Source organism: Pseudorca crassidens, chromosome 4, assembly GCF_039906515.1.
Source record: "Pseudorca crassidens isolate mPseCra1 chromosome 4, mPseCra1.hap1, whole genome shotgun sequence".
Lineage (NCBI taxonomy): Eukaryota > Metazoa > Chordata > Mammalia > Artiodactyla > Delphinidae > Pseudorca > Pseudorca crassidens.
The window spans coordinates 151,748,992-151,775,265 of NC_090299.1; the positions used below are offsets into that span (position 1 = coordinate 151,748,992).

A 26,274-nucleotide genomic window follows, 5' to 3' on the forward strand; every position below is an offset into this window, starting at 1 on the left:
GACTTCCCTGGCGGTCCAGTGGTTGAGACTTGGTGCTTCCACTGCAGGGGGCATGGGTTCGATCCCTGGTGTGGGAACTAACATCCCGCATGTCGTGCAGTGCGGCCAAAAAATAAAATAAAATATGACAGAAACGAGCTTATTTATGAAGCAGAAACAGACCCACAGACATAGAAAACAAACTTTTGGTTACCAAAGGGGAAAGGGGGAGGGGGAGGGATAAATTAGGAGCTTGGGATTAACATGTACACACTACTATGTATAAAACATAAACAACAGGGTCCTACTGTATAGCACAGGGACCTATATTCAATATCTTAATAATAAACCATAATGGAAAAGAATATGAAAAAATATACATAACTAAATCATTTTGCTGTACACCAGAAACCAACACAAGTGTATATCAACTATACTCCAATAAAATAATTTTTTTTTAAAAAGAGCTCCCGTTGACTATTTACTATGTGAGGGAGGCACTGCGATCGGTTTCATCTTACAGAGGAGGGGTCGGAGATATTGACAGCTGAGGCCCCTTGCCTGAGGCCGTACAGCTGGTCAGGGATGGAGCTGGGATCTCAGCCCAGGCCTGGAGCTCAGGGACTTCGTGGGAGCCCAGCGTGTGTGAGAGGAAGTGACAGGAAACGAAGTTGGAACACGGGGCTGGAGCCGCTGGGTGAGGCGCTCATCAGGGCGAGCGCTTTTCCGCGAGGCAGTGTCCGCCCGGGTCAGTCCCGGTTGCCTTGTCTCCTAAGGGCCCGTCCTTTCTTCACGGGGCCTCAAGCCTCTCCCTGATCCCCACCACTCTGCGTCGTTTGCACACAGATGCTGCATTCATCATAGTAAAATGAATCATCAGTAGTGGATATATCCACATATTTGACATAATAAGAAAGGGCTTAGTAATAGTTATTTTCTTTTTTGTTTCTTTATTAAATCTTAAAATTTTGGGGGGAGTATAGTTGATTTACAATCTTGTGTTAGTTTCAAGTGTACAGCAGAGTGATTCAGTTATACATACATATATATCTATTTTTTCCAGATCCTTTTCCCTTATAGGTTATTACAAAATATTGAGTGAAGGTCCCTGTGCTATACAGTAGGTCCTTGTTGTTTATCTATCTTATATTTAGTAGTGTGTATATGTTAATCCCAAACTCCTAATTTATCCCTCCCCTCCCCTTTCCCCTTTGGTAACGATAAGTTTGTTTTCTACGTCTGTGAATCTATTTCTGTTTTGTATATAAGTTCATTTGTAATTTTTTTAAAGATTTCACATATAAGTGATATCATATGATATTTGTATTTCTCTGTCTGATGTACTTCACTTAGTATCATAATCTCTAGGTCCATCCATGTTGCTCCAAATGGCATTATTTCATTCTTTTTACGGCTGAGTAATATACCATTGTATAAATGTGCCACATCTTCTTTATCCATTCGTCAATGGACATTTAGATTGTTTCCATGTCTTGGCTACTGTAAATAGTGCTGCAGTGAACATTGGGGTGCATGTGTCTTTTCAAATTATGGTTTTCTCTGGATATATGCCCAGGAGTGGGATTGCTGGGTCATATGGTAGCTCTATTTTTAGTTTTATTATTTTCCAGTTTCTGTGTAATAAGCACTCTAGAGTGCTTCAAAACGTATCATTGAGTATTATCTTTGGCATTCTGGAAAAAGAAGAGAAGACAGTGAAGTTCCCCCCCTAAACTGTACCTTCTTTCCAGCCCCACCCTGTGCATTCTCCCAAACCCACTTCCACACGACAGCGTCCCAGAAAATTTTCAAAATCACCTAGAAAAGAGAAGTATTGTTGGTGTGGAGTTGATCAGTATGTAGACCACCAATCACACATTTTAGAACTTCTGGGTGTTTTTCCCCCCAAGCTTCTCATTTACCTTTGGGTTCGTTTGGGCGAATCACAAACAGTCTCATTAAAATTCCTAAGATCTCACACTCCTAATCTCCAGATGTTATTATCAATATAGAAGACTTTTGAAAGATAATAAAGCTTCCTTTTCCAACCAACTTATAGGAGCAAAATAGAAAATAGCTTTCTTAACATCAGGAGCGCCTTGGGGTGGCTGCTGTTTCTTTCCCAGACGGGTGTGTGTTTATCTCTCACTTTATATTTCTTAGAGTTATTTGCATCCTAACAGTTTGTCATTTAATATAAAAATAATTACATTAGCACCTTTCATCCTTAAGTGCTGTGTAAAGTAATGGCTTTCCTGGTACCACGGGAAGCCTCTAGTAGGGGAGGGCCACATGCTGACCGTCTATGAAGGAGAAGAAACCTTGGCTACAGAAGCCAAGTAACCCTCCTTTTTCTTGAAAATAATATATTAACGTCATCAACCCCCTTGTATGCAGGTGTTATATCTTCTCCATTTTATAAAACCTGGCTTTATATAGGATTCCTCAGATAAATGGAAGGAACTTACTTGTATCCGAACTCCCGGAAAATAAGTTTTTAAGTTTGATGCCTCCTTTCTGGAACAGACCATGAAAACAACAAGCGAGGCACGTATCACTGAGATGCACTCTCCGTGCTGTGTTCAAAGCCATTGCGTGAAGAATAGCGGGTTTGGAGGGAGAAGCATCTCTGCTGATAGCTGGGGACACTGCCACTCCACATGTCACCAGGCATCCCAGCCCCAGCCAGATGTGGGCTTCCTCCTTGTGGCTGTGAGTTTGTGGATGATTATTGGTGAATTGGAAAAAAAGACATCCTAATGTTCACATCTTTTGTTAGGATGTGGAAATGTGAAAAGAAAGAGAGAGAGAGAGGGAGAGGGAAGGACGGAGGGAGGGAGGAAAGGAGGGAGGGAGGGAGGAAGAAAGGAACTCAGTGTAATTTAGAGTCTAGTGAGTGATTTTATTCCTAATTAAGGAAGGCTGAAAATACACCATGGTGGTTACTAGCTCTTGTAAGTCTTGACATGCATCTTGAGTTTGCATCTCAATGTAAACATCACCTTTTTAAAAAATTACACTTCTTAAAGTTAGTATTAAGCATATGCCATAGGTTTTCAGCGAATAGTATTTGATGATGATAGGGAGATAGAAAGCTAAGAAAAAGTTGTATAAATTAGAATGGGGTCTAGTAAACCTGACGTTGGCTCCACAGCCAGGGTCCTTTAAATTTACTGTCAACAATTTGGAAACTTGCGCGTGATCTAATATCCCAAGCACAGTTGGCTAAAATACCAGGACGTATGTTTTCTAAATCTTGGCTTTTTAAGATCTTTGGAGGAAACTCTAATAGCATTATAAATTTAGGATTATACTTTTCCCTGCTATTCATGTACACCACTTCCGGGGTACCTCCGCTGCTTTGACAAAAACGCATAGAATGCATAGCAGTCTGGAGATATCTGTTCTCTTCCCAGGACTGAACCTAGGATCCAAGAAATCTTAATTGAGCAAATTGAAAACAACCCATTCAATAGAGGGGCCCCTGGTATGTGGTCCCCCTGTCTCTGGACACAAAGAAAATGGCATTGAAAATAAGTGCTTTGCAAGCCTTGTGGGCTCCTGCAGCTGGGGAGGAATTCGTAGGAAGTTTCTTCGTGCTGTGATCGTTGTTGGAGTTTTTGGTGAGACAGTTGGTCTCCACAGTGCCAGCCACATCCCAAACGGCTGTAAGCACCTTCAGGTCTGAGGGCTGTGTCTTATTTGGCTTTATACTGACAGCATCCACAGCCCTCCGTGCAGTGCTTAGCACAGGGTACATGATCATCAAGAAATGATGGGAGACGGAGGCTACCACCCCCAGTGTAATTCTGTGTTGTAGAGCTAATTGGACAGTTAACTTGGGACACTCTTCCTAACCTTTGAATTAACAACAGTGCCAACACATTAGGAAACTCCAAGGGTAAGAACGGTCACCAACCAGGCACTTGATTGTATTTCAGAAACTGTGTACTGGGCACAAGCAGAGACTCGGGAAGCTCCCATGTCACTTTTCTGTAGGTTGAAGAGTTGAATCCACTCGTATTTCAGACCCTGGTAGGGACCTTCTGCTAACTCTGGATAAAGGGCTAGTAGCAGAATGATTGGTTACTCATCACATATCCTAACAATTCCCAACAGAATAACTTCTAGTCTTGCTTTAAAATGAAATTCTAGTGTATCTTGAATTATCACGTGAATAAGGAAAACATGAATCTCTCTGGGGAAGTGCAGAAAAAATAGTAGAAATGTGCCTTCTCTCTGAGAGTAAATGAGGCAGCGAGGATTCATAGTGCTTTTCAGGGCAAATCTATGCCCTAATGAAAAACTGAATATGCAGAAGTAGCCAGTTGAAGAAATTTTCACCTTCCCTCTTTTCTTTCTTTGCATGCTAGTCTGCCTACTATTCTTTATAATGTCTCAGTTTTTACACCTATAAAACGGGCATTGCATTAGTTTTCTGTTGAGCATAACCCAATACCACATAGCATCTTAAAGCAACACCATTTATTTGCTCACAGTTCTATAGGTCAGAAGTCCCGGGAAGGCCTGGCTGGGTTCTCTGCTCAGCACTCACTAGGCTGGATGCAAGGTGTTGGCTTGTGATCTCACCTGAGGCTTGGAGGCTCTTCCGAGTTCATGGGGTTGTGGCAGCTTTCAGTTCCTTGTGGTTGTAGGACTGAGGTCCCATCTCTCTGCTGGCTGTCAGCCAGGGACCAGTCTCAGCCTCGAGAATCTGCCCACATACCATAGCTGTGGTGCCCTCCATCTTTAAAGCCAGCAACAGACATTCTCCCTCACGTCCAAATCCCTGTCATGCTTCAAATCCCCTTTGCCTGGAAGAGCCCAGATCCTTTCAAGAGCTCACCTGGTGAAGTTTGGGCCACTGAGGATAATCTCCCTTTCTTGCAGGCAACTGATTTGGGATCTTAATTACATCTGCAAAATCCCTTCACAGCAGTACCTAGTATTTGGTTGAATATCTGGGAGAAGGTGGATATACCAAGGAGTGAGAATCTTGGGGGTCTTTAGAATTCTGTCTTCCACAGGGATAATAACAATAACTTAGAGTGTTGTTAAATGGATTAGGTGAGATGTGTGTAAAGCGCTTAGCCTAGTATCTAGTACAGACTCTAGTACAGTCTCAAGAAATGGGATCTAGTATTATTAATGTCTCTATATACTGTATTTTCTTGCCTAATGGATTTTTTTTTAGCTCACTTTATTGTTTTTTTATTTTTTGGCTGCGTTGGGTCTTCGTTGCTGCACACGGGCTTTCTCTCTAGTTGCAGTGAGTGGGGGGGGACTCTTCACTGCGGTGCATAGGCTTCTCATTGGTGGCTTCTCGTTGCGGAGCACGGGCTCTAGGCACGTGGGCTTCAGTAGTTGCAGCATGCGGGCTCAGTAGTTGTGGCTCACAAGCTCTAGAGCCCAGGCTCAGCAGTTGTGGCGCACGGGCTTCATTGCTCCGCGGCATGTGGGATCTTCCCGGACCAGGGCTTGTACCCGTGTCCCCTGCATTGGCAGGCGGATTCTTAACCACTGTGCCACCACGGAAGTCCTGGATTTTTAAATTATGTTATGATAAGCACATTAGAAACATAATGGAATATGTTTCTCATTATCTGGAGACTCCACAGAAAACATACTGGGGCCAGAGTCAAGGAACTCATGAAACTTAATGTTTAGTCTGTTTGCTGAAAGTTGACGTACTAATTCAAGTTAAATAAACAGTGCAGTAAAAAAAAAAAAAAAAAAGGGAGACCAGGATATAGTTCACGTTGGTACTCAACTCAGGCTCACATACAATGCGGCATAAAATGAAGTATGAGCCACTGCCTTGTTCAATTTTTGTTTTTTAGTGAGAAAAATGCATCACAGAATCCATGCCTTGAGCACTGACATTTTTCAGAGAACTGTTTTGTTTCTACTCCTACTCTGAATATAAAATGAATGCTTCAAATGCGCCATGTACACAAAGGCTTGAAGCCCCCCTTTCTCCCTTCAATAGTTCCAGTCTAGAATGGGCAGCATTATGCAATTTGGCGACCCAACGCCAGCAATGAGAATGCTTCTCACTGGCTGTGGGAAGAAAGACACCTAAGCGGTTAACAGTAATATTTTGCAAATGGAAGCAAGTGAAGAAAAAATGACATTAGCATAAGAAAAGGTAGCCTTAGGGGATTTTCCACTCCAATGTTTGGTACTAAGAGCTCTATGTTACAAAGGAGGAGGATGGCGAAGAGAAACTCTAGTGTCCACACATTCTTGAAACGCATTGCCATTGTACTCATTCTGCTGGCGAGAAAGACCTCATCGTTACAGAGATGGAAAACGGTCCTTTCTAGTAAGGAAAGTCAAATTGGATATATTAGGGAAAACTTCCTGAGCTAAGTATAGCAAGAAAGCAAGAGGATTCCTCAGTGATGGGAGTTCTAGACTAGAGGTGATTTGGGATTAAAAATGACATTTTTAAGCAATGATTTGCATTGTTAACTAGAATGGGCCCCAATGTCTGTGATTAATTTAACTCAAATTTAACAGCTCATTTCAGAAATTGTGTCACATTCACAGTACCTGAATGTAATTACCAGACATATACCTTTAAATTAATACCTAGACTTATTTAAAGGTTGCTTAATGGGGAATATCCAATTTCAAGTTATGATTATTTTCGCAAGTTGAAAACAATCTTTTTTTTTTTTTTCAGATTCCACATGTAAGTGATCTCATATAATATTTGTCTTTCTCTGTCTGGCTTACTTCACTTAGTATGATAATCTCTAGGTCCATCTTTATTGCTGCAAATGGCATTATTTCATTATGGTTGAGTACTATTCCTTTGTATATATACACCACATCTTCTTTATCATCTGTCAGTGGTCACTTAGGGGGTTTCCATGTCTTGGCTACTGTGAATAGTGCTGCTATGAACACTGGGGTGCGTTTATCTTTTCGAATTATGTTTTTCTCCAGATATATGCCCAGGAGTGCGATTGCTGGGTCATATGGTAACTCTATTTTCAGTTTTTTAAGGAACCTCCATACTGTTCTCCATAGTGGCTGTATCAATTTACATTCCCACCAACAGTGCAGGAGGTTCCCTTTTCTCCACACCCTCTCCAGCATTCGTTATTTGTAGACTTTTTAATAATGGCCATTCTGACTGGTGTGAGGTGATACCTCATTGTAGTTTTGATTTATATTTCTCTAATAATTAGTGATTTTGAGCATCTTTTCATGTGCCTGTTGGCCATCTGTATGTCTTCTTTGGATAAATGTTTATTTAGGTCTTCTGCCCATTTTTCTATTGGGTTGGTTGTTTTTTTGATATTGAGCTATATGAGCTGTTTGTATATTTTGGAAATTTATCCCTTGTCAGTTGCCTCATTTGAGTTTGCTACTTTTTGATGTTACGAATATAGCATCCTGCATCAATGTAAAAATGCATTCCAAAACTGAAGTGAAGGGCTTCCCTGGTGGCGCAGTGGTTGAGAATCTGCCTGCTAATGCAGGGGACGCGGGTTCGAGCCCTGGTCTGGGAGGATCCCAGATGCCGCGGAGCAACTAGGCCTGTGAGCCACAACTACTGAGCCTGCGCCTCTGGAGCCTGTGCTCCACAACAAGAGAGGCCGCGATAGTGAGAGGCCGGCGCACCGCAATGAAGAGGGGCCCCCGCTTGCCGCAACTAGAGAAAGCCCTCACACAGAAATGAAGACCCAACACAGCCAAAAATAAATTAATTAATTAATTTTAAAAAAATAGACAAAACTGAAGTACTTTCGATAATCCTTATCACTGTTTCCCAACCCTAGTATGGAAAATCGAGAAATGATTAAGGCCCCAAACCCTTTTCAGTATAAATTTGACACCCCCATTTCCCATGTTTATGCATAAAATGTGTCCTCCATTGACAGTTCCTGGGGAAAAGAGGCCAGTTTATAGTCATCTATTCAGTTATGAGAGAGAATTTCTATGCACAGGGAAGGGCACGGGGATATGTTTTCATGTGAGAACGAGTTCTAAGCAACCAAGTATTTTATCGATGTTCTGTGATGCTTTCTGAAAGGAACATTCAGAGCTAGACTGCACCACAGGCTGTCTGTCACCCGGCTCTTTCCTGTGCTGTAGCCACCACATTTCCTAATTCTGTGAGGGCAAGGTGAAGTGGAAAGAGCTGAGCTGTTTGAATCTAAATGCTAAACTGTGGTTTTGCATGCCTGCTGGTGTAGACACAGAATCATTAGCTTAGCGACTGGGGATGACACTCTTCTTGGGACCCAGCACCTGTCCTTTGACAGAGAGGGAAGGGAAAGCACAGAGGCTCGGAGTTATTTTACCTCTTATGCCTTTTCCTCTCAGTTCAAAAATCAAAAGACCATCTTCTTTCAACTGAACTTAGCATTTCCTGTTTAATTGCTCAACCTGACCTTTTTGACCAGGAACCCAGACTCTCAGACATGTTTGTACCCAGTGACATTGGAATCAGGGGACTTAATTCATGTTCTTCCTTTTACAGTATGAAGAGTTCAGTCAAGCTGCTGTTGAGAAACTAAGCCACAGATACCAGAACCCATGGTAAGCACATACTAATACATTTTACATCAATTAATTAATGTTTCCTTCCTAAATTAGGAACAGGGTTAATATTTTAAAACTTTTTATGTCCTATAGGTTTCTTTGTATAATTATGAATTTGTATTCCTCATAAACAAAATGTTCACTATCTACTAGGTTTTCATTAAGGGGAGGAAAGAGGTGGGGCAAGCATGGTGAGAGCACAGTGGAGAAAAAGGAAACAGCCTGTTAAGAACAGCCACTGGACGGGTCCGGTAGCTTTAACTATATAAATCTTTTTGTGGAAGAACAAGAATATAATTTTTTTGGTTAAAAAAAACCCTTATGAGGGCTTCCCTGGTGGCGCAGTGGTTGAGAGTCCACCTGCCGATGGGGGGGACACGGGTTCGTGCCCCGGTCTGGGAGGATCCCACATGCCGCGGAGCGGCTGGGCCCGTGAGCCATGGCTGCTGAGCCTGTGCGTCCGGAGCCCGTGCTCTGCAACGGGAGAGGCCACAACAGTGAGAGGCCTGCGTACCGCAAAAACAAAACAAACAAACAAACAAACAAACAAAAAAACCCTTATGAGACTTCCCTGTTGGCACAGTGGTTAAGAATCCGCCTGCCAATGCAGGGAACATGGGTTCGAGCCCTGGTCTGGGAAGATCCCACATGCCACGGAGGAACTAAGCCCGTGTACCATAACTACTGAGCCCACGCGCCACAACTACTGAAACTTGAGCACCTAGAGCCCATGCTCTGCAACAAGAAGCCCACGCGCCGCAACGAAGAGTAGCCTCTGCTCGCCACAACTAAAGAAAGCCCATGCGCAGCAACAAAGACCCAACGCAGCCACAAATAAATAAAAATAATTTAAAAAGTAAATAAAAAAATAAAAATTAAAAAACCCTCATTTCATGCTGTTGGCCTAGAAACCATCATAACGGGTCATGCTGGTTAATAAACGTAGCCCTACTGAAGTCACAGCATGGCTTGAATTGACACTCTCTTAAAGCAGCTGGTAACCTAAATTAAACATGCCTAGTGCAAGGTATGTTCAATTACGGGAAAAGCAAAACCTAGGCGTGTCATCTAGATGGAACATATAATTCAGATTTCTAAGAAAGGGATCAATCAGCATTGCTCTTAAAGACTGCAGATTCAATAATGTCTTTGTTCTCCTTAGACTTTTGCAGGTCAGGGTTTCTGGAGCCGACTTCACCTCCTTTTTAATCATTGAAGATTCCCGTTATTAGCATGGACAAACTTAGTGGCTTTTAGTCTGTTTCTGCTATATCACCACAACATAAGCTGCATCAAAAAGAGACAAGACCATAAACCCCATGTCAAATGTCTATTAGTTACTATGATATGATCCAGGACAACAAAAGATATCATTGAACAATTCCTACAACTTACAAAGCATGTCCTATGTTTAAAGCCATGGAGAAATAGTTACAATTACTGCATGCAAAGCACATGTTCTCATTTAAATATTCCATTTCATTTGTTCAAATAACATTGCAAGCACCTATTTACAAATACCCTATCAAATATTTCTAAGCAAAAACAACAAAAATAATGAAAGGCCATTGAAAATCACAGTAACTTCAACAAGCATTGGTGATACAAGTGTGAACATCTGCTCGACTTATTTAAACATAAAAAACTTGTTGGAAAGAATCTGAGGAATATTGACACTTTGAGCATTTTCCTTGGATGAAAGAATGTTGGCTACATTCACTTGTAGGGAATATGACATGGATTGTACCAAGTCGTGAGGATGCAAAATGTTTATGAGAAAGACCTTGTACCGAGGGAATTGTGGATTCAGTTGGGAAACTGTAGATAAATATATAGATCAAAATTATGAAACCAAGCTGCATATGGTGAGTACTAAATTCCTAATGAAGTTAATTATAATTAGAAAATTATAACTAGAAAAGTTTTAAAAATTTAAATGTAATTAGAAAATGATAAGTAGAAAAGTTTAAAAAATTAAATACAATCAGAAAAGTTACAAATTTTTAAATATAAAAAATTTAAATATAAAGTTAAAAATCAGATTTGCCCACAGCCTCTGGCTCGGGTCCTGTTTCTAACTAGTCAGGTGCCAGTAACCTGAACGCTGCCCTCTCGAGACTAAGCACAACTGCTGCTTAAAAGCCTTCCAGGCCCCACCTTCAGGCTGGGGAGAGGCTCTGGAAGAGAATGCTGACTCTGACAGGCCCAGGTGTGCCCACCTGCTTGCGTTCTCTCAGCTGGACCGAGGGCCATCTCCATCCTGGGCAAGTTTCGTGCTTAGCCTCCCCGACGGTTTTCATGTTCTGTCCTCTCAGTCAACTGCATTGACTCTATAAATCTAGCGCCTCCTGTGTTCAAAGCACTGCTAGATCCTGCAGCCACAGTGCTGAACAAGACAAGCCCGGTATATGCCCTTCTTGGAATTTGTATTCTAGGGAAGGGGAGAGACATTGTACAACTATGTCATACTGTCTTTCATGCTTTTAAATAATTTTTTAAATGACAGATATAATGCATGCTTATGGCAACAAATAAAACAATATAGTGGTATATTAAAGAAAAGTTAATATCCTGCCCTATTCCGTCCAGTTCATGATAAAACATTTCATTACAAAGAGTGTTTATGGGATGGAAAGAGAAGGTTTTACCAGGGACATCGACCTGGACTGAAGGTCAGAGAAGTGTTCACCCAAGAAGTAATTATTAAGTTGGCTTGGGAAGGTGAATATAAGATCATTCCTGGCCCAGGGAACGGCCTGAACAGGGCTCAGAGGATGGAAAGAATGTATCTAGTTAGGACCAGGGTGGCAATGGGAGGGGAGCAAGATGAAGGTCAGATTTTGTAGAACCTTGTGGCCAGGTTAGAAGGTTTGAATTTTAACCTGAGAACAAAGAGAATTCATTGGAAGATTTAAAATAGAAAGCAACGTAATCCAATTTCTTTAAAAAGATCCCTTGGAATGTTGGAGTGCTGTGTGGAGAAAACAATTGAAAAGTGACAAGACAGTTGTAGGAAGCTGAGCCAGGAGACAGTTTCATTGTCAACAGGTCCCTCTTGAGTTTTCAGTGTGCTTTGTAAACAATCCAGAATAAATTGTGATGATGGAGTCTGTGAGAAGGGAAGGATTTGAGCTGAGCTTTCAAAGACATGCAGGCTTTAAATAAAGAGAAAGGAGATGATGTTTGCTGTGACGATGGGGAGCAAGAATGTACTCGGCGATGGGATGCAGCGGATTTCAGCATTAGCGTGATTGTACAGGTGAAGGAATTGAGCTTCGGAGGCTAAGGTGCATGAAAAACAGAGCTGATATATCGGTCCAGCTGGACTGATGCTGTGGATCTGGGTTGGGACCTGGGCTTGGACCTTTTCCAAGGGCTCCCCAAGCCCTTGATTCTGATGATCAGCCAGGGCTGAGCACCACTCATGAGGACCGAGAGAGGAAGGGGAGGAGCCTGGGGGGCCGGGGCGCCCACACAGAGGACAAGGTGATGAAGGACCACAGAGCCTCAGAGGCAGGACCCTGAGGACAGCAGGAGGCTGGAAAAGCCAGCGAAGAATTCAGAGGAGGGTTCCATACGAGGAAATGGAAATCCCAGAAAACAATAACAGACAAATATTTGGAAGTTATCAGCGGTCTCAGAAAAAGCACTGGAGGAAGAGGAGGATGAGTTGAGTCAGTACAACCAACACTAAAGAATTTTTGTCCATTGACTTAATAGAGGCAAGAGTGCACCCTGTTTTCAAGACCAGAAGTCCAGTCAAAGACAATGACAGGATTTCCTCCATTCTGGGGCATACTTTTAAAATTTAACTTTCTTGAAATCAGGATGTGTTTTATAATAATTGTTTATAGATGTAGGTAGGGCCTCTTTTTCTCTTCCCATGTAAAGCTGTTATTAAATCAGTGGTGTGTTCTCCTGTTTATTGCATCTTAAAGACCAGTAAAGATATACTTCAACAGACTTGAGATGAAGACCTTAATTAATAAACAGGGTCCTTGCTGTCAAGTAGCTGACAGACTCTCAAGACAGAGAGATGTAAACAGATTTCAATGCAGTATCCATTGATGGAGAATGATTGCAGTAACTGGGTGTGGGTTTTCTTCTGAATTAAAGGAAACATTCTCTTGCTTTAAATACAGAAGTTTCTCTAGACACGGGACCTGATGATTAACTCATTTTTACGTGGTCTCTTCTGTGTGCAGTTGGGTGTTTTCCAATATATACAAACAGTATGCTTAATTTCAATAAGAAGAATAAAAAGCACAGATAGGAGATGGCAGAACAGTTCACAGTCAAATTAAAAGAGTCAAATTATAAGAGAACGCACTGCACATAGTGAATGGGCAGGGCTTTTTGTTTTGTTTAAGGAGTAAGTGAAATCTGTAAGGATTTATTGCCCCACAATTATTGAAAATTGTGGGGCATGGAAATATCTTACTTTCCTTTTCTCTTCCTTACATTTAACACAGAGTGTGGCATACACGGGTACTCAGTACATATTTGCTGAATCGGTGTAAAAGACAGATCCCAGTTCTTCTTGTACCCGAATGGCACAGATTGGTATAGCTCAGGCTGGAAAAGCTGGATAACTTCAAGTCATGAGGACTTCCTGAGAGAGATGAAATGTAAGCTGGATTTAGAAGGAGCATTTTAGGAAAATCGATGGCTGCCTACCTGGGTAACCTTGTTATCCATGCAAATGAAAGTCTTGCTGAGATTATAAAATCAACAATCATTCACAGGCAAACCTCCTTCCAGAAAGGAGCTGCCGATATGACTCTGCCCTAATGTCACTACAAAGTTGCCTCTTTGCCACTCATTTGCCGATGTATAGATTTGTCTTGGGACTAACGTCTTAAGGACTGGTTCAGGTTCCCATGGACAGCCGTTGTCAGCAGATGGTGGGGGTCAGGGTGTGGGTGTCAAGGAGGCTGCAGATTCTAAGGTGACAGTGATCAGACTAGGTGTCAGCCGTGCAGAGGAGAGCACTACGAGTTTTAAAAATCAGAATGAACTACAGCCTCCCCTGACTTTTCATTGACTTGGGGATCACAGCTCTTTTCAGAGTGTTGGCTCTCCTAGTCCGCTTTCTTGTTTTCTGCCTTTTCATAATCAAGTGGTTTGTTAGCCAGTTCCTATCCTCAGGAGGTGCACAGCACGGCACAGTCTAAAGAGTGTGAATTGAGAATCAAGACAGCTGGTTTCACTAGGAATTTATCCTCCAGGAAAATAATGAAGGAGGTAAAGAAAGGTTTACCTAGAAAGGAGTCCCAAAAGTGTTTGCAGTAATGCAAATTCAGAAATAACCTAATATCTCCCAAATAAGGGAGTGTAAGCAGTGATGAAGTGGGATCTATAGTGGTTAAGAGATGTGGTACATATATACAATAGAATATAACTCAGCCATAAAAAAAGAATGAAATAATGCCATTTGAAGCAACGTGCGTGAACCTAGAGATTATTATACTAAGTGAATTAAGCCAGACAAAGACAAATATCCTATGATATCACTTATATGTGGGATCTAAAAAAAATGATACAAACGAACTTATATACAAAACAGAAATAGACTCACAAACATAGAAAACAAACTTATGGTTACCAAAGGGGGAAGTGGGGGAGGGATATATTAGTAGGTTAGGATTAACAGATACACACTACTATATATACAATAGAAAACCAACAGGAACCGACTCTACAGCACAGGGAACTATACTCAATATTATGTAATAACCTATAAGGGAAAAGAATCTGGAAAAGAATATAAATATATATGTATACATACATATATGTATAAAACTGTGCTGTACACCTGAAACTAACATATTATAAATCAACCATACCTCAATAATAAATAAATAAATACAAATATTAAACAAACAAACAAATATAGTTGATAAAGAAAAAAAAAGTGCAAGGCTCTGAAGCAGACTTCCCGCATTCAAGTCCCCACTTTACCACCTGGTAGCTGTGACACCTTGGATGAGTTACTTAAAGGATTTATGCCTCAGGTTCCCAATCTGTAAAATGATTAGAATCTACTCCGCCTGGTTGTTGTACAGATGTGTTGTTACACATACAGCACTTAGAACAGCACTTGGTACAAACTAAGTGCTCAGTAAATAGTGTGACCATATATTTTATCACCCAAAATAGGACACTTTTGAGAGTGAAACAGGAAGCTAATGGAACTGATCACTTGGACAAGAGGCTAACCTGAAGGTATCTTGACCAAATCAGGCCACTCTGTTAATAAACATTATCAATTAGTTAAATAAATGAAGTACATTGAAATAATGTAACAAAATGCATTTATTACAATTCCTATTATATTGTTAGCAAAACAATCAGTATAGAGATTCAGTATAGGAGAGAAATTTCATGCTATGTAGTTGAGTTAATCTTACAAAAGTAGAACAAAAAGTCCAAGAGACAGAAAAGAAGAAAGTGAAAAAGAGTAAAGTAAGAAATCAATTAAAATTAAATTAGTCTAATATCTGACTAATAGGAGACCTCAAAAGAGATCAGAGAAAACAGAAGAAAGAAAATCAATGAGAAAATTTCTCAGAAGGGAATAACATGAATTTCCAGATTGGAAGTCTCCACCAAAGCAAAATGACCACAACAACAAAACAACTGTGTCAAGGCATGTCACTGTGAAATTTCACTGCTGGGATGAAGCCTACTGTTAAGCCCTCCAGAGGAAAACTAGGACATATATAAAGGATCCAGGGTCAATAAGGCATCACACTTCTTGACAGCAATACTGGGCTCTGGAAGACACTGGCCAATGACCTCCCTGTCTGCCAGAAAGTGACTTTCAACCCGGAATTCTATACCCAACCCAACTATCAAGTGGGAAGGTTGAAAAGAGACATTTTCATGTATGTATGTACTCAAAAAAATGCATTTTTTCCTAAGAAGCAACTGGAGAATATTATCTAGCAAGACAATAGGGGGAAATCCGGGAAAGAGAAAGGAATATGATCCAAGAAACAAGAGAACTAACAAAGGTGACAGGCAAAGGGGATTCCCAAAATGGTAATGGAGAGAACCAGGAATGTGGCTGTACAGGGGCCCAGAGGAGGAACAGGGCAAGTGGGATCTCTCCAGGGGGCATTTACTGTGTACAGATATTGGGTGAAGTTCCAGAAGAAGCAAATGAGCTAAAAGTGGGTACTTTGGAGAAGAGAATGTTGGGACAGGGAGCAGGGAGAGACAGGGAGTATTTTTAATTATAAGCATTTTAGTACTATTTATTTATTTATTATTTATATATTTTGTTGAAGTATAGTTGCTGTACAATATTATATGTTACAGGTGTACTTATATAGAGTAATCTTCACAGTATTCACTTTAGTACTAGTTATATGTACATGTACCTAAATGATTGCATTAAAATGGAAAAAAATTTTTACTACATTATGTACAAGCATTTTATCTTGATAAAATTGAAAATTAATTATAAAGTGGGAGAAATAGAAACTCAGTCAACTAGAGTTTTCGTAGTTAGGGTCCTAAGTTGAAAATATTTCTAAAACTAGGGCTTTCAATACTAAAGAAATAAGCACTGACCTGAATAAACTGGGCTTTCTGTTTATTCAGAAAGGTAGAAGGTGTGCCTGTATTTGGCATTAGTTAAGGGTTGTGTAGAAATTGCCTGTTTTATTTCATAATGAAATACTGCCAAAGCCAGTTGTTGAACTAGCACAGACTTAATGACAGCCACTATTTAAGAATCTATTGGTACATAAATGCTTGCTTTTTTCTTGGAGTTGTTTTCCTCAAAACGTCCATAAATCTTGACAACTTTCTATTTTTAAGGCTATCGGTGACTGGCACATTGGGGGGATTTCAGTGAACCTTAAGGAGCAAAATGTTACAATTTTTTCAGAAATTTATTTTATTGAAGTATAGTTGATTTAGAATGTTGTGGTAGTTTCTGCTCTACAGCAAAGTGATTCAGTTATACACATATATACATTCTTTTTCATATTCTTTTCTATTATGTTTTATCACAGGGTATTGAATATAGTTCCCTGTGCTGTAGAGTAGGACCTTGTTGTTTATCCATTCTCTATACAATAGTTTACAACTGCTAACCCCAAACTCCCAGGCCATCCCTCCCCTACCTACCTCCCTCTTGGCAAACAGAAGTCCATTCTCTATGTCTGTGAGTCTGTTTCTGTTTTGTAGATAAGTTCGTTTGTGTCATATTTTATTATTTTTTATTATTATTATTATTTTTGGTACGTGGCCTCTCACTGTTTTGGCCTCTCCCGTTGCGGAGCACAGGCTCCGGACGCGCAGGCTCAGCGGCCGTGGCTCATGGGCCCAGCTGCTCCGCGGCATGTGGGACTTTCCTGGACCAGGGCATGAACCCGTGTCCCCTGCATCGGCAGGCGGACTCTCAACCACTGCGCCACCAGGGAAGCCCTGTGCCGTATTTCAGATTCCACATATAAGTGATATCATATGGTATATGTCTTTCTCTGTCTGACTTACTTCACTTAGTATGATAATCTCTGCAATTGGCGTAATTGCTGCAAATGGCATTATATCACTCTTTTTAATGGCTGGGTAGTATTCCGTTGTATTTTTTGAGATCATCAGCACCTGTTCCTCCTTTTGGCTAGTTACCTAAAAACTGCCTTCGTACTTCCTCCCCTGGACCCACCCACCCCCAGCCTCCTTCCCCAGCCACCTCTCCATCATTGTAGTGTCGGGCGAGGGCTCTCAGGAAGCTCAGGTGCAGGAGGGTCAGCGCAGAGCTCCCGTGCTGGTCACTGTTGCGGTGCCACACAGATAGCGGAGGCCCATTTATTCTTTCAGTAAATATCCAACTGCCAGCTGCATGCCAGGCACCGTGCTAGGCCCAGGGATTCAGGAGTGAACAAGACAGATAATTCCTGCCTTCCTCATATTCCATCAGGAGAGACAGGACAGAAACAGCCTAACGTCTGACTGATCATTTCATTGTAGGGGGTACCACATGGAGAAACACAGGCTGCGCGTAAATGTTTCTTGTTGATTGAGTAGATATTCCTCATCCCAGGGTGGAGCATTTATAGCAGAAGGATACGATGCAGCTGTTATTGAAAGGAAAGCCAGGGAAAGAAGAGTCAGTGCTGTTATTCTTGAGAAGAAAACTTCCTGGTCAATCACTTGATGTCCAGGTGGGGAAAATTCAGTTCATGTCAGAACGGGGCCCTTCGCGGCAAAGTACCCTCTGTGGAACTTCCGAAAACTACCGAAGCCTGAAGTGTGTAAGAAAGAGGCACTCGCAACTCACTGGCCAATGACCTTCCCTTTCTCAGCACCTCGGATGTCAGAGGGTAGCTCTTAGGGCCCGTTTCAGGAGACAGGGTCTCCGAAGGAACAGCTGCTGGTCCTAAAGGAACAGGTTATGGTTTTGAAATCCAAGCACGGCCTGCAATCCAATACAGATGTTAGGCCCAGGCAAAGGCAGTTTATGTGCTGCGAAGACTGCAGAAAAACAAGGACAAGATGTGTTACAGGTGTTTGGAATGTTTTATTTCGCTATCTTAGATTCAGTTTTTCAAAGCCATAAACATGCCCCAACCGTGGTCGTTTTGAACATGCTTATATTACTGTTTTTGGTGAAACTCGGTCCTCGTCTTCTCTGAAGAAAGAGTTCGACAAAGACACCAAGATTGCAAAGCAGGCCCAGCATTTATCAGAAGCACAGTACGTGTGGGAGAGCACAGGGACAAACTTGCAGAGTGAGGTGCACCTCATAGGGGCAGCTTAGGTTGTTAATATGGGGTTTAGATGAGGGTGACTCCCCTTTCCTTCCCCTATGATCACATCATCTGCAATTCCTTATTTGGGCTTCTACCAGGCACCGTTTTGAATCTCTCCCGTGAGCGTCCAAGTGAAACCCATGGGGGGAGGGGGTCAAAACCGCAATGCTAATGGTATTATAATGATATTACAACGCAGCCCGGATTACTAGAGGATGACTTGGGACCCCTTCTGCGCATGTGTCAGGCTGGGAAGTCCTCTTGACCACAAGAATGAGGAGACTGCGGTGGGCTGCTTTGTCTTTCACCCCATCAGGGCGTGTCGTTCCTGTTGATAGTTTATCTCAAAGGGTCAGCATGAAACTGGCCGCAGCAGGTTAACCCGAGGCCCCTGTATCTCTTACCTCATTACCAACATCTATGGAAGTGGTTTACAAAAGATCAGTGATATCATGTGGCCTCCATCTGTCCACATGACCAGATGAAGCAAAGAACAATAACCACACAGTCCATTTGATGTGCACTATTTACCATTCTCTCTGCTTTTCACTGTTTCTTTCACTTGTTCTTTTAAGCCTGCTCATAATGCCAGGTTTTCTGCAGCTGACAGAGTTGGGCAGAATTCCTCCATCTTGTGAAACGTAGATGCTCTCGGACTCAGTTCGCGTAAGGGGAAACAGTAACACCTGTCTCGTGGGGCTGTCTTGAGGATGAAGTGTGAGCGTGTAAGGCATCCGGAATGGATCTGACACACAGGAGGGTAGCTTCTTTCCCCAGTTTAAGGAAGTCTCAAAATGACTGTAGGATGCGCCACAACATGTATAGAATATGCTGCAGCGGTCACATTATGTTTTACGCTCTGAGGGTACAGAGGTCAGACGGTAGCGTTCAGCGGCGTTGGGAGTTTACGAGGATGCTATCCATCACTTTCAAAGGTGGCCTCGTCCTTATAATATGATCCTCAAGAGGATACTGGCTTTAGCCTCTATTATTCTAATTCTGTGTCCAATAGTATCTCTTCTGTTCTTTATTCCATCCAAACTGTGAACAAGTGTGGCCCCGAGGAACGAAGACACAGTTCCTGCCCTCAGAAAGCTTATCGAATAGCTGGGGGAAAGAGACACCTAAATGAATAATCATACTAGAGTATATTTGGATGCAGTGATAGAGATATTAAATTGTGCCTGGCACCATGCTTTGTGTTTTAGATACTTAAAGTGTAACAACTAAGTGCAATGCCTGTTACAACAGGAGTATTCTAGTGGGTGTCATGGAAACAGATGTTGGGGATCTGAACTTTGGGGCAACATCAGGAAGGCGCCATAAGGTCCCCTGAGCTTGAAGGATGGGTGGGAGTTGGCTTCTAGAACAGTTATATTAATTAATTAATTTTGTTTCCATTAAAACTCCTGTATTTTATTTTAAAAAATACACTTATCTTTCTTTTTTTACACTATGCTTTATTGTTTTATTGAAGTACAGTTGATATACAGTATTACATTAGTTTCAGGTGTATAGCAAAGTAATTCAAAATTTTATTGATTATACTCCATTTAAAGCTATTACAAGATAATGGCTGAATTTCCCTGTGCTGTACAATACATCCTTGTCGCTTATCTATTTTAGATAATACTGCTATATTTAGATTCCAAGATGTTATCACGAGATGGAACTTCACAGATCCAGACGAACTGCTTTGAAGTGCATAACCATATATTTGACAAAACCTTCTCATTTCTAGCCTGTACGGCAAAGTAGAAAGATGGCCGAGTTTAAACAGAACACAGCGGCTGTTTTCTGTCTCGCAGCCTAAAGGCTAACGCATTAAAATTCAAAGAAGAATTACATGGTGGGTGGCAGAACAAATGTTTTCTTCCCTAAGGCCTTCGAGACAGATTCTCGCAGAATCGGAGTCACTCTTTACAGCTGTTCAGTAAGACACGATTCAGGCATCACCTCCTCCTCCAAATCCGCCACCACACAAAGCCAGCCCTTCCTCTGGCTTAGACACACAGGGCGACGAGAGAAACAGGAGAGCACTGCTGACGCCACGCTTGGTTTGGCTTTGAAACCATGTGCGTGTCTCACCTTACGTAAGACATACAAGACGTGCACCTCATATCTGAGTTCTTATTTATAAAATAAATGTATTTAAATATAAAATGAAAAACAAAAAACCCTAAATATGTACCCAGTTGATGGTTTAACCCACAGGGAGGAAATATTCCCAGGGATTGTAAAGCACAGTGCTTTGAGTACAAATCTAAGGACAGAAAGAGCTGCAGAAAGCTTGGTGGGCGTGTTAGCTGTGCGAGTCTGACTCTGCTGTGCGTGCGTCGTGTGTGAAAGCAAATGGACAGCAACGTGGGGTTCTTATTTAATCATTCCTGCTGTGGTTGAGGCCAGGATTCTTGGAGTGGGAAAGAGGAAAGACAGATGTTAAGATAAAGCAAACCCTGAATTTGATTGGGATTATATATGTACACATATGTATGATGCTGAATGTTTACGTACATCTGGTTCATAGTTCGACTCACTAGAAAGGCCTAGATGTAGAAATCAACTCAGTAGCCGTGAGCTCCCCTAGTGCTCAGATTCTGCTCTTCAAGCACCTTTTCCACTAAAAGGAACCGGAGCTTCTCGGATATGGAGAGGAAATGGAAAACATGAGCCTGGTACATCATGCCGTACCAGATAAGGGAGCTCTCCAGGACTACCGCAGTCCTGTCTGAGGGACTTGCAAGCCAAGCTCGCAGAGACTCCCACTGGCCAAACATAGGACAACTTGACGGAAAGGTAATAACTGCAGTGGATTAATATATATCACACCTTCATACACACAGACGTGAACATCCGTGAGTTCACAGTGTCAGTTAAAAAGCCTCAACAAACTGATCACATTGGAGGATTCCAATGAACCAACCTATTATTTTGAAAATGAGTAAATAAACGAAAAGGATCAAATATTAATTCTGCCTTTCTAATACAAACTGTACCACTGCAAACCAAAGAGAAGATGAATCAACTTAAAAAAAAAGAAAAAAAAAAAGGAATCTAGCTAATACATAAAGAAGTAACAACAGAATTAGGCTATCACCACTTTGCAAACTCAAGTGAATGAATCTAGATATTGATCATGAGCGACTGCCAAACCCACAAAAAGACAAACGATCCGATATTGTATATACGTCTTGATGGAAGGGCACACAACTACCTGGAAAGTTATTATGGACTGACTTGTTCACTCCCGAAATTCCTGTGTTGAAGTCCTAACCCCCCAGTACCTCAGAATGTGACTGCATTTGGAGAAAGTGTCTTCAGAGAGGTGATTAAATTAAAATGAGGTCATTAGGTTGGCCCTAATCCAATCTGACTGGTGTCTTTATAAGAAGAGGAGGTTTGAACACAGACACACACAGAGAAAAGACCATGTGAAGACACAGGGAGAAGACAGCCGTCCACACACCAAGGAGAGCGGCCTCGGGAGAAACCAGCCCTGCTGACCCCTAGATCTCGGACTTCCAGCCTCTGTAATGGTGGATACTACATTTCTGCTCTTCAGCCGCCTGTCTGCAGCACTGCGTGATGGCAACCCTAGCAAACTAACGTGGTGGTCTTGCCCCCAAAACCCAGCCTGACTTAGATCAAGCCTCTAAATCCAGCCAACACTGTATAGGAAATAAGATGATGGCGGAAAATGTTAAATGACGACTTGGAGAGGTCAGATGTGGGAAATTTCATAGGACAAATGGAAACACCATTTTTTATAGAAATTGTGTTTCTTCAACAAATAATGAGAAGGAGAAAGACAAGGAGGAAGAGGAGGGGGAGGTAGAGGAGAATAGAGATGGAGAGAACCTATGAACTAAAGGAAACGTGAAAGCCTTAAGCAATTACAGGTGTGAAGCTTACAAGTCTTCTGTTTCTAACAAACAGGCTGATTAAAAAGTCGTAACACTGATGAGCTAGCCAGAATCTTGAATGCTGAATATTTGGTGAAAGTATTAAAATTTTAGGAGAAATAATGGCATTGTGATGATGTTAGCAAGAAGAGTTTTTATATCTTTGAGAGTCGATGTCTTGGCGGAGGGAGGATTAGTAAGTAAGTAAGATAGAGATTCAATAAGACTGGCTATAAATTGATAGCGTTTGAAGATGGTGATGGGTCCTTGAGGCTCTTTTAACCATTTTGTCTAATTTTCTATATCCTTAGATTCCAAAGGAACTAAGATGAAATTCTATCAACTTTATCCTTAGTTAATGAAGGTCAGGCTTCACCATCTGGATAGATAAGCATGTCCAAGACTAAATTGAGTCAATACTGTTATATTCTCCCTACCAGCCTTCCCCAGGATTGCTGCCACACAGCTGAAGTACATGTTGCTGCCCTTTCTTCCCCTTGTGGTTTTCTGATCTGGATGCAAAAAAAAAACAAGTGTCACCCAGGAAGCACCAGCATGGAGAGACGCCCCATGCTGCTGAAACTGGCAGGACTTCCTGGATGTCCTACAGAAAATCGCCCACATCTCCAGCAACATCAGGAATTCCATTCAACATTCCTCACAGGTGACCCCAGACAGTCTAACACGCTGCATTGCTGAAAGCTTTTGGACAGCTGCCTCTGAGTGAGCACAAGTGATAGTCATTTCATATAAATCATTTAAAATACTGAACGAAAATCAGTAAACTCCTCTGTGTAGGTCCACGTTGTGGAACAACTCTTGGCAACATGAACGTTGTGGAGTGTGTTATTAGGCACAGGAAGACAGCATGTTTGATTTTGACGGCATGGCCCGGGTGACTGGAAGCCCAGCTGACATCCACAAGTGCAACCAGCCGTGAGCTCCACATTCTGGAGCTCGGGGAAGACAAGCTGGCAAAGCAATGAAGAAGTGTTTGTCCGCTGAGGGTCATGCAAGACCTCTCTTGTTCCAATAAATTCTTTACTCCAGCCAAGTGGTAGGATATTTAACAAGTCTTTCAAATAAAGTGGTTGTGTTTCCTATGGAGTAAAAGCAATAAATCAAATCAAAATAATCACAATTTGGGGTCTGAAGCATATGGTGTGTGTAATTTTACAGAACTGCACAAGCCTTAGATGCTCTCCTCCTTGAAGAGAGCCCAAGAGAGTGGGTTTTTTCCTACTTAAAGGAAAAATAAATATTCTTACATTTAGTTATCTCTTTCTGTCTTTTAAAAATAGCATTCAAGCAATGTTCTTATGTCTGAAATAGTTAATGGTGGACGGTGGCAATTTGGGGATGCATCTCTTGTGTTTTCCCCAACATTTCTTTGGGGAGCAATTTCATCTTCATCCTTGAGGTGGTATGTTTCATGCTAATGTGAATCACACAGTTTTGTTTATAAATATAAATAATTCTATCTACTTTGCAAAATAGTTTGTGCCCATAGATATGCAGACCCATTTAATAAGTTTGTTTTCGAATTGTTAATGGTGTAAAACTGATCGTAGGCATTTTTGTTATTTGGGCAAGGAGAGAACTACTAAACAAGATTAAAGATTCAAACAGGCATAAAAATGTTCTTCTGGGCTTCCCTGGTGGCACAGTGGTTGAGAGTCTGCCTGCCGATGCAGGGGACACGGGTTCGTGCCCCGGTCTGGGAAGATCCCACATGCCGCGGAGCGGCTGGGCCCGTGAGCCGTGGCCGCTGAGCCTGCGCGTCCGGAGCCTGTGCTCCGCAACGGGAGAGGCCACAGCGGTGAGAGGCTCGCATACCGCAAAAAAAAAAAAAAAAAAAAAAATGTTCTTCTGCATTTCATCATGAATGATTAACATTGGAAGTGTATTGCAATCAAATAACTTCTTAGTAGCTGTTGACAGGTACAGAGGTAAATAAGCAATTGTGGATTCATGCACTGGTGTTTTGGTCCCGTGCCATGTGTCTATCTTACATATGCTGTTAGCCTTCTGCGTGGTCTCCAGGGACCTGGGACACGGATGAACACATACTAATCTCTGTTCAAAAAACTCGGGTTCAGACTCTTGTTGTCTGAAGACTTGACCAGTCATGCAGGCGGCTTCTGCATCTTTGAGGCTGTACATCTCCACACATTGTCCTAATCACTCAGTTACATTTAACCTTGGACCTTTATTGTAAACTGGTTATCACTCAGAGGTAGAACCTTGATTTTCCCAGCATCTTGAAGACTGCACATTACAGAAGGAAGGTCAGCATCTTGTAGACAAGTCTTTATAGGCAGCTTTGGGTATGAATTACTAAGAATTAGCTTTTCTTTTTTTTTTTTTGCTGTATGCGGGCTTCTCACTGTTGCGGCCTCTCCCGTTGCGGAGCACAGGCTCCGGACGCGCAGGCTCAGCGGCCATGGCTCACGGGCCCAGCCGCTCCACGGCATGTAGGATCTTCCTGGACCGGGGCACGAACCTGTGTCCCCTGCATCGGCAGGCGGACTCGCAACCACTGCGCCACCAGAGAAGCCCAAGAATTAGCTTTTTAAATAAGTCTCTTTCTCTTTCCGCTCAACAAGAATCTCTTGGGCAACAAACAACCTAGGATAAATTCCAGTTGCATTAAAACTTATATTTTAAAAATTGCTAAATATAGTCGTGCACTCACTTTGTCCAAACATGAAACATCAAGATAATTTCATGCTTTTTAATCATCTCCATGACAGCTGCTGATCCAGGATCAAGTCATTGTTACCCGAGGATTAAGACGGTGTCTTTTGAAAGTGAGATGCAACGTCCTCACGCATGATTCTCTAGGGCATCACGTATGATTCTCTAGGGCAGGGAGAGAAGGAAGGTAAATGGGTAAGAAATGAGGTCTGACGTAACTGAATGATGACACAGCTAACACCGACCTGCAACCGCCCCAGTCTCCCCAGGTCCGCCTCTGTGGCCCCGCCCCTCCAAGATAAGTTCTCTTGAGAAGGCTCCGGGGATGATGCTTTATATGACCTCTCCCGACTGTGTGCTCGGGAGGAACCCTGGTCTCTGGCTGTTGTCTGTCTCTGAAATCATTGGACATATGTGGCTGCCAGTGTCAGCAGTAACACCCACTCCATCAATGCAGAAGGCCAGTTCAGAAGAGAAAAACTGTTTTAAGCATCATGAAAGCCCTAATTGTATCCTTGGCGGATTCTGACTTTAGGTGTGGACTATACCGTAAATGCAGAGATCTTTAAAAAATTGGGGTCTTATTTTCCTGCAAATGTTCTATAGAAGGCCTGTTCTCCAAGAAAGCAAGGATCCTGCCAAATGGTTTCGGAATGTGTTTCTCAGAAGTTTCCATTGAGCCATCAATGGCTTTTGAGTACTTCCGGAAATGGAAAGAGCAGAAATCAATGACCCTGCAAGAAAGCAAACATTTAGGGGAACTAGCTTGCTGGGGAAATAAGTAGTGGTGCTTTTAAGTCGCTATACGGATACAGCCCCAGGCCTCTTCACAGGCTCGAAATGCACAGGGTTACATCACTTTACGATGCTGCAAGGAGAATGCTGAGCCCAGCAGGGAAGTTTCCACATCTTTCTCTATTGAAACTCTAGTGAATAACTGTCGCCCGGTATGTATAAGGCAACCAGACCGACTCACTGGGGCTTAGTTAGCGATTTGTTTGTTTCCTTAACTTTGGAATCCAAAAGACAGTAATTTTACCACTTATTAGAACAATCTTCACTCAACCAGAGGGAACCCAGATGTCCAAACAGTAGAAAAAGCTTTGCTCCTGGACAAGACTGTTGGGTCGTGAATCCAGGTGGCTGCCCTGGAGTCTCCTGCGGGCCCAGCTCACACAAAAAGGTGGGAACCCGGAAGACCAAGCAGAGCACTGCCCTGGAAGGGCTGCTCTTCAGCCACCCAGAGTATGTTTTCTGGCACAAGTGTCAACATCAAAGCTCAGTTTGTCCCATCGCTTTTAGACAGTTATATAAGCAAGTCCCAGCCAGTCAGTTCCTAACTCGGTGCTGGAGTCTGTTTTATCTTCTGA

At 42.1% G+C, this 26,274-nt stretch overlaps 1 protein-coding gene across 13 annotated transcripts in view; it reads left to right on the plus strand.

Moving 5' to 3' along the window:
- SPMIP2 (sperm microtubule inner protein 2) overlaps positions 1-26,274 on the plus strand; it is a 159,395-nt gene that overhangs the window by 110,345 nt on the left and 22,776 nt on the right. For 7 of the 13 annotated variants that reach the window (XR_010943216.1, XR_010943226.1, XR_010943220.1 and 4 more), the window contains one exon: positions 8,477-8,535. Coding sequence is in view for 4 of the 13 variants with exons in the window: in XM_067737059.1 (XP_067593160.1) it covers positions 8,477-8,535 (59 nt within the window). In the remaining 9 variants the exon portion in view is untranslated. Of the gene's footprint in view, positions 1-8,476; positions 8,536-9,700; positions 12,444-19,931; positions 22,499-22,518; positions 22,557-22,647; positions 23,349-24,960; positions 25,852-26,274 lie in introns of those variants that run through there. The other 6 variants (XR_010943217.1, XM_067737058.1, XR_010943218.1 and 3 more) reach the window with 5 other exon arrangements.